This window comes from Limulus polyphemus, unplaced genomic scaffold, assembly GCF_000517525.1.
Source record: "Limulus polyphemus unplaced genomic scaffold, Limulus_polyphemus-2.1.2 Scaffold652, whole genome shotgun sequence".
In the NCBI taxonomy this organism is placed as follows: domain Eukaryota; kingdom Metazoa; phylum Arthropoda; class Merostomata; order Xiphosura; family Limulidae; genus Limulus; species Limulus polyphemus.
The window spans coordinates 370,288-380,022 of NW_013666262.1; the positions used below are offsets into that span (position 1 = coordinate 370,288).

A 9,735-nucleotide genomic window follows, 5' to 3' on the forward strand; every position below is an offset into this window, starting at 1 on the left:
CACATTTATAAAATTAATTTTTTATAGCTTTTTTCATGATTATAATGCCACACTTCTTCAAATGGGAACTATGTTTCTGAATAAATTTTCAAATTATCCATGAAGATTTGATGATTATGTTGAAGAATATTACAAAGCTCTGTATATTCATGATGAAATACAAATGCACCTTTATTTAACATGTATACTTGTATTTTTATATATTGATAATATAATCTACACTGACAAAAACATACTTTTTATTCATCATCAGTTCTACATCTGACATTGCGTTTTGATTCAGACATTTTTTTTCTTTTTTTGAAACCAACTTCAGCATTAATATAATTTTCGGAACCTGCAAGCGTTTTTACAACTTTCTGCTGGAACTTAATCTTGTTTTCCTCATTATAAACTGGAACATAAGATTCTACTGTATCTTGAGCCTTGTCTAGAAATTCAGATCTGGAAATACATTAAACATTTTAGAGAGCCGAAATGGAATAAACATTTTGCATCAGAATTATTTAATCTAAAAGCTAGCCTGTCAGTGATGAATTGCCAGAGAATGGGTGTCTCATGTAACTTAGTAAACTCTGCGGCTAAAGCTCTATGGAAATTACACAACATTAAGAATAAAATAATGTTCATTTAACTGAGCATTCCTATATACACACTTAATACAACATATAATTGAAAGTAGTATTGATGTATTTCATTTTATATATATTTTATGGTATTTACATTGTAAACCTGAAACAAGATATATTTTTACTGTAATGTTATATTTTACTAAACATTCTTAGCAAATGTTAACATTTTCCAACACCTCCATTCACATAAAATATCTTTCCTCGATTTGTGCTGCCCTCTATATGCACAATTTTCACTCACCACTAGCCTTGAGGCTCCCACCTCACTACAGCTGCATTATAGCATGCAAATGAGCATGTGACAACCATCCACCAACAGAACTGCAACACACCCTCCTAGCACAGATGACTTCCTCTATAATGTAGATCACACTCATCACTTCAAGATTAGGCAAGAAAAGATGCACCAGAAGCAGGGAAGATGTGTGGAAAGTGTGAGTGAAGGTAAGCATCTATCAGAAATCCATTTTCAGTGTTGGAAAATGTTAACTTCTGATACAATACCTTACCTCTTCTCACAAAATGGCTAGAATCCCACACTGAGATGGAGAAGGTGCTTGAAGAGAACCCATGGAGCATGATACCCTAAGATATAGGATCACACACACATCTGCAGAAGACTGCACCTCATCTGTACCAGGGTATGCTCTTTGCCTGCAATGATGGTATGTGTTGCCTAGAAGGGCAGAACAGATGCATGTCCAATTTTGAAAGTGGACGTGCAAAATAGTGTAGAGTGGCTAGGGCACGTCAGTCCATACTCAGTGGATCAACTTTATTCCAAAACCAAATGACATCGGATACATGTCTTCTGGTCCACAGTACGAGGAGGGTCTAACCATCTTCACCTCAAGACAAGAAAGCAGAAGGGAAAAGCCACTTCTGTTCTGGCAACCTAGGAAGGGCACATGTGAGCAAACCCAGTATACAACCAACACCAGGCCACCCAGAAACCCAACATTCAAACAATAGAAGGATAGGGGAAAATAAATGTAGTGAGTCAACTCCACTCCAAAACCAGGAAGTATTGCAATTTTTTCATCCTGTGGGAGGGTTCCTATCAACCACGTGTGAGGACTTATGTTGGCTGGTCCTACACTGATCCAACACCAGGTCACCTAGGAACAGCCATTGAGGCAGCAATAGGATGAGGGAAAGCCATTTGGCAAGGTGAAGTGCATGTAGCAGATTTGTACAATCCCAAACTAGGTGACATCGAATGTGAGTGCCTTCTGGTGTGCGGTAGGAGTACACACCATCTACCTTAACAGAACACCACCACCATCCTACTCTCAACTGAGTGTGAGTGGTTACACTAAGGAGGAAGCCTTCATGGTCCACCTTATTAGCTAAGAACTAGTAAGTGCAAGGACACCCATATCCCACTAGAAGAATGGGAAAATCGAGGTGAGGAATCCAGAGGAATGCAACACCTTAAGACTGTGCATTAGGTGACCATGAAAACCCTATTTTGAAAAGCAGGCCAGTCCCAATTTATTCAACTAGGAATGGAGGGATGGGCAGAAATCCTTATTTATGAAGCAATATTCTGTGAGTATCTCATGAGCAATTTTGCAGAATGCTCCATTTCACCAGTAAGCATTAAAGACATTAAAGTTTGCATGGTGCAGAATTAAAGTTAAGTATACCCAGACAGGCACTGCTCACTACTGAGTGGGTTACAGAGATGCAGAAATAGGTCACTGTAAAGAGAAGATATATAGAAAAAGAATTTTTCCAGTCAGAGACAGTAAGTGATGTAGAATGGTGAAAGGAGTAAGTCGATATCCGGAAAAAAAAGAGACAGCCAGATGATAAAGATAATGTGTGGTATGTGGAGCAGCCTGCACAAACTTCACCAATGGATGATGGAAATGAGCAGCAAGATAGAGAGCAAGGTGTCAGATTTGGCAAGTGTAGACCTAAAAGAGTTGATGCGAATCTACATCCAATGAGACATAGGCTAAATGGGTGGGCTGTTGTCACCATCCCATAATAAAAGAAATATTTCAGGGAGATAAGGAATTCTATAGAATAAATAGATGGTAGTATGAACCGTGAAAAGGAGCAGTGCAGTCCAAATAACAACAAACTACATGGATGGGACAGAGAAAACTATCAGGAAGAAAATGAAAATATAAGTGGGAAATAGGAGGGAGAAAAATAGAAGTGAATGCACTTCCCCTTCAGGGAGGAAAGCATAAGCAAGATCAAGAAGAATATAAGAAAAGAATATGGGAAGCAACAATGGGAAAGGTCAGATCTGCTACAGTAGTCCCTCTTAGATATGACTGACCTACCTGCCATGATAAAAAAAGCCGCATCTGACAAGAAGTCGTTATTCAAAGGATCAATACAAAGATAATGAACGAACGAGTTCAAGCTGTGCCAGTTGCTATTCCCAGGGGTTGAGCATAATGGTTTATATACTGTATGAGTAGTCAGATAACAAAGTAAATTGGTACACTGTTTATTAATGAATATGGTAGATAACAGTTCAATTAAGATAACTTAAAATTGTTTTGTTTGTGTTTTATGTAAAATAATTTATTCATCAATCACATTTCATAAACATCCATATATCACATTTTTATTACATACATATAAAATATTACAAACTGACACAAAATTTATTTCACATAAAATTGTCCATCTTTGTTTGTTTTGCCCATTTAATGGTGTCACTTTGAACATTCACGAGTCTGGCAGTTATTATATCAAGGAGCATTTCATTGTTAGTTTTCAGTGCATGATTTCAGAATCAATTTATAAAATAACATGCAATAAATGTGCAGAATTCTACATCAGAAAAACTGGAAGAAAATTGGAAACTAGATTCACCAAACATAATAAAAAACATCCCATATTTACCACCACTGCATCTAAAAAAATCCACAGTATACCTATACAAAATGCTGTAATTTTAAACAGAGAAACAAACATGGGAAGCTATGTATCTTAAATGAACAAAACAGCCACACCCTAAACAAAAATTTCACCTTGAAACTTGGATCCTTTGATCCAAGTTCTGAAAAGGGACCATTCCACAAATTTAAAAGAACCAATAAAGAAATACTAATAAATATATACAAACTAAACTATTGCTAGGCTCTAGCTAATACCTAATAATACTTGAATACAAATACTACATAAAATATATGTTGCATTAAACCAATTTCAAGTTGACTAAAAATTCTTTAATTTCCATGTTTTGTTTATATTGTTGTTTTCATAACAACTTTAGTCTATATAAATGTCCATGTCAAGTTTCTATATCAACACCTTCACAGCAACTTTCTGTTCTCAGCTTGCGACAATCGCATGCTTTCCCGGATGCCTTGAGGCATTTCATTAGCCATGCTTACTGCACAGATTAGTCGAGTCTGTTACTCAACAAACTACGAGTTAATAATCTTCATACCCTGCTAGTAAATCCTAATCAAGTTACTTAACATCTAAGTCACTGGCTTAAAATTTACTACATTCACTAATAGAATAAACCTTAATTTTGCAAGCAAGCCAAAGACAAACAATAGTTTCTGATCACCCCTGGTTACCTTTCAGGACCTGAAAGTTTTTAAACCAGAATACCTATGTGTATGTACCAAGGAGTTTGACTTGAACACCCCGGGGTACCAAGACACATATACTAAGCTGTGAAGCAATCTCCAGGCATGAGACCGCTTTGTTCCATCCTGTATATATTGTATTCATGTGTCTCTGTAAATTACATTATTGGTATGAAGAAAAGTCGTTATAAAGAGGTCGCTATTTGACCTTCTGCCCAAAAATCATCGTCATATATCGCATCTGTCAGGAAGTCATTTGTGGAAGGACAGATCAATGTAAAATTGTTCTGTGCACAGAAGTCGTATTTAAGAGGAAGACTTCATTGGAAGGGGTCGTATTTAAGAGGAAGACTTCATTGGAAGGGGTCGTATTCACCAGGGACTACTGTATATCCACAGACAAAAAAAAGAACAAGAGATGACAGGTGCAAAGAGAGAAAGGAGAATGGCGTGGAAAACAACATTCTGGCCCCAATCACAAAGGAATGCTGGACAAGGAGGAGGAATGTTGAAAAAAGAACAAAACAGCAAAGAAAGGGCAGGAGAGGAGAATACATTAAAATAATGGGAATGCAAAGGTCCATAAACCTTAGAAAATAGGACCCACCAACCTTGAGCCCATAGGATAGTCACTGCAAAGATTGACAGCACTGAAGTCTACAAGGGGTGAGAGGACAGATTGGAACTGAGGAACATAAAGTGGTGACAGTGAGAAAGAAAAGAGCAAGCAACAGCAAAGGAGATAGAGAGAGGTAAAGACCAATAAAATGGTGAAGATAAGGAAGAACACTGGCATGCATCCCAAAGATATAACCCCCAAAGAAATGAGAACTCCAGCAAAATCACACAGGCAGATGAAAGTAGCCAGATGAAGGCATATGAGAGAAAAGAGAGGCAAAAGGACTTGAGTAACAAGGGCATCACTCTCCAACAAACTCTAGCCACAGATCAACTAAATAAGAAGGGATAAGTCTGAGGAAAAGAAAAATGCCATTAAAAAGAAGATAAGTGAATGAGAATCTTCTAAAACCTCCTGAAGGGAATGGTGGATTACCACAGAAAGATGATGAATGGAGGAAAAATAACAGAAAAGGGTAGAGAGTGTATGATGCAGGTGGTAAACTGAAGCCTAAGTAAAGACAAACAAGATACAGAAAATCTGATCCCCAAGTTGGAAGAAAAGACAAGAGTTGAAGAAAGGCAGTAAAGAACAAAATTAGGCCTAGTCATAAGTGGTAACAAAGGAGGACAAGGCATGCTTGCACCAAAGTAATGGTAAGAGGAGTTGAAGATGGACTAGCATATTTGGATAGAAAGTGAAAAAAAAGAGAAGCAAGGAACGAATTACCAAGAGAAGGAGTGAAACATATCTGAGAAACCTAGTCCCAAAAGTACAAAATAGGCTTATGTGGATTCAAAACAGCATAGGTACAAGATAAAGCAAATGTAGGTAGTGTAAAAAAAATCAGCAAAATCCCTTCTGATATGAAGGAGAAATATAAGTGGAGGTATGTCAGATGCAAAAAAAAAAGGCACAGGAAGCATAAACCATTCCACCACCTGCCACACAAAAGCCATCACTTCTCCCAACAGACAAAAGACAAACCCGACATCAATGTAGGCATGATACTAGTATGAATAATGTCTTGTTGTCTCCAATCAGATAAAGCGGAAGTTACTGATGCTGATGAAATAATAATGTGGAAATAAATGCCCATAAAATCTGCAGGTGCAGAAAATGATGGAAAGCAAAAATCCAACAATAAATATTTCCACAGCAGGCAATGTCTTTGTAGATACTACCACTTACAAAAAAATGCCTAAGTCAAAAAACTTCATGAGCAAAAAAAACACAATGTGACACAAGAGTGCCAAATCAAGAAGTGATGAGTGTGATCTACAGTACAGAGGGAGTCAGCTAGCTGCATTAGGAGGGTGTGTTGCACACATACTGGAGGAGGGTTTTCACATGCTACAATGTAGCTATACCACATGTTAGGTAGTAGCCTCAAGACTAGTGGTAGGAATAAATTACACATATAGAAGGCTATCAGTCTTGTTTGAAGTTAAGTACAAAGCTACACTAAGCTATCTGTGCTCTGCCCACCATGGGTATGGAACCCGGTTTCTATCACTGTAAGTCTGCAGACATACCGATGTGCTACTGGGGGGCATATAGAAGGCAGCACAAATTGAGGAAAGCTATTCTGTGAAACGAGGTAAGATATCATATTGAAATAGGAAGTTTCTGTGCTTGGCAATAAATTGTCAGCCACAGATGAAAACCATCTGAGCCAGTTTGCATTTAAACAGCCATGCTGGATGAACTGTACATGACAAACAGCTACCTAGCAATGAAAACTTCACGTTTTTATTTTTTTAACTAGTACCATTAAGAAAATAACAGAAATCATTTAAAGTTGCTTTAAATTAATGCCTTTAACCCTATGAGACTCGGCTACTTACACTTTGTGTAGAACCCTATAAAACCTGGCACCATTTTTAAATTTCTTTCTTCACATGTCACAAAGTGTTACTGAGTTACATTCAAAATTTAATTAAACCACTTTACTATCATGAATTTTAATGAAATTATTATTATCAAGTACATTATAATTCAAACTTTTATATTATCTAAGTTATTATTCCTTTATTTTGAAAGAAACCTCTGAAACATACAATTAAGTCTTCAGTTGAAATATCTTAGGTTTGGTTGCTTATGTTTCTTTACAGCTTACTCTCAGTACCTGTACAACAGTTTAGACAAGTTTTTATGTGTACAACTTTAAATTCCAAACATTAGTTTCATATTTCAAGGACTAGAATTCTGAGAAAATGGTTATACCCTCCTTGTTAGACACCATGCTCATATTCCAAAAGTAATCTGTTGCTAAGCAACAGTCTTTTGTAGACATGAATGGGGTGCTTATGACCGGTAGTAAGAGCATATTTCTTGGTTAGTCTCTTTAAGTTAGAAAGAAAGTAAGTAATATATTATTTTTCAAATTATAAGCTAACTGCCACTTTAGCTCCATTGTAGAGATCAGTGTCCCTAGCACCTGGCTATTGTTTCTTGCCTTATACATATTACTATGATAGACAGTTTAATTGCATTTAGGTTTTACTTTTACATTTTTAGGTAATTATGTATTATATGTATTTCAAAATTCATTTTTGAAACATTTAATGCTTTTTTAATTTACCTGTCATCTTCTCACTCGTGAATGCTTATAAAAATAGCTGTGTGCAAATCATCTTGCCAGTGGCTAATGTGTCTCTGTTAATAATAACATTATAATAGTCTGCAGGCACCAACTGACATTTCAACATAAATAGACAAAATTGGAGAGGAAAATAAAACATTAAAAATAAACTATAAATGAAAAGGGAGACATGTAAAATTACTCATATGACCCAAAGAAGATATTCTAAAATTATTCAACGAAGAGATAAATAGCATGTATATATCTAAAATACTTGATTTTATATATTTCAATGCACTGTACATTGATGACAACAGCTAGAGTTAGTGATACGGTAGAGAAAATGGAAAATAAAATATAAACATTTACCATTTGATATTCATTTGGGAGTTTCTAAAGATTATGCAAATGAAATGTGAAAACTGTAAGATCATAAATAGTATTTCTATACTCAAAAGGAAAATCACCTGGCAGGTGAACTATTCAGAGTCTGAGTAAAAATAACATTAAATAACGAATTTTTTATTAGAAATATTAGAAAAATTGAAAATTATATCTTTCACTTTTTTGAAAATACATACATTTAGGAAAGTTCTTATTACATTTCAAATAATTTCATCCACTAATTATATTTTTGGAACGAAATATGATGAGAGCAATACTCCCTATGCAAGATGTGAATAGCCGGGTGTAATAGGACTTGAATTTTACAAGACTCAAAGGGTTAAAGAAGACACAAATTTCAAAGCCTTTCAAGACCTTACATTCTAGAGCTGAAATTCATTATATACTTCTTCATACTCACTCTTTAATGACTGGTTCCCAGCATCCATAGGGATCAGGTTTTTGTTGTGGACCAAATGAATCAAGAAGTTTCTCTTCATTTGCCTTGTAAGAACAAATGAGCATACACTGAAAAACTACATTATTTCTCATAAATAAATTATATATGTTAAGTAATTTATAAATTTTACAAAATTTAGGAGAAAAGAAGTTTGTTCAAAAAATACTTTCCTCTTACTGAGTATACAATTACATAAAATATGCACTAACAAATGTCCACAAAGAATCATTACTTGTAATACTGTATCGTTTTTTCCAGATTTAAACGGTGACAGTTATGTTAGGATTATATGACAATTAAGAACAATATCAAAGTTATACTCCAAATGATAGACACATATACATATCTTGTATTTTTACATGTTACCTTTTCAAAATTATTTGCAATAATCCCAATTTTGATTAATCTTACTTACCAAAAACCTTTGGTTTGTTTTGAATTTCATGCAAAGCTACACGAGTGCTATCTGCTCTAGCTGTCTCTAATTTAGCAGTGAAAGACTAGATGGAAGGCAGCTAGTCATTACCACCCACTGCCAACTCTTGGACTATTCTTTTACCAATGAATAGTAGTTTGGTGGGACAGAAATTCAACCCTGCAACCTACAGATTATGAGTTGAGTGCCCAAACCACCTGGCCAGGCCAGACCCATAAACCTTTGAACAATAGCAAAGCATCAACTTCCACCTTTCTTTAAAGATATTATAGATAGACCACTTTTGAAGATAATGTTTTCAAAGTGTTTTAAAGAAAAATGTTCTAATATAAACTTTATTTTCCAAAATTGTAAGAACTTGAGAGTGCTTTGCCAATGACTAGAAGCTACTACTAGCTATAAAATGAATGGAGTGAATAATTATCTCACTACATCCTATTTATAAAAGTGTCTGTATTCCTTTTAGAAATTATTTACAACCCTATTTTAAAAACATCTCAAGTTAATATCTAAGCTCATATCGGGGTGAAGTCCATTGTAAGATAGCATAATTTTCAAAATAGCAGGGAGTGGTTTTGTAAAATGAAAAGCAACTGCCAAAATAATTAAAACAAAGTATATAAACAAGCATTTGAACAAATAAATTATTACCCATACATAGTATAAAAAAATCACAAAACCATGATATAGTTTTAGTTAAATTATTTGAAGGTATGTGAAATAATTGCTTAAAAGTCTAGTATTTCACAATCAATATAAAATATATATTGCAATAAAAAATAATCCAAGATTTCAGACTATATATTTATGATCTTTTTAATTTTAAAAGCTTGAAAGTTAACATTTTAATGCTAAAAATGCATTTCTGATAGATAGTAACCCCTACTCACCCATAGCTATCTCAACCTTCATTTGCTCTCTAGACATTGGTAAGTCTTATGAACAGAACACCCGTCTTTTATACCCCTATATTTTTTGCATCATTGCAGCAACATGTGCTGATCATGTGACCACCCTCCACCAATCCCATTATGCTCTCTATACTAGTGCA

At 35.0% G+C, this 9,735-nt stretch overlaps 1 protein-coding gene across 1 annotated transcript in view; it reads right to left on the reverse strand.

Moving 5' to 3' along the window:
- Window positions 1-217: 217 nt before the first annotated feature.
- Window positions 218-9,735, reverse strand: part of LOC106459721 (WW domain-binding protein 4-like) — a gene marked incomplete at its 5' end in the record, with an annotated part of 103,383 nt that continues 93,865 nt past the window's right edge. The window contains 2 exons of the mRNA XM_013919376.2: window positions 218-444; window positions 8,210-8,292. Of these exons, the coding sequence (XP_013774830.1) occupies window positions 240-444; window positions 8,210-8,292 (288 nt within the window). The remainder of the gene's footprint in view (window positions 445-8,209; window positions 8,293-9,735) is intronic.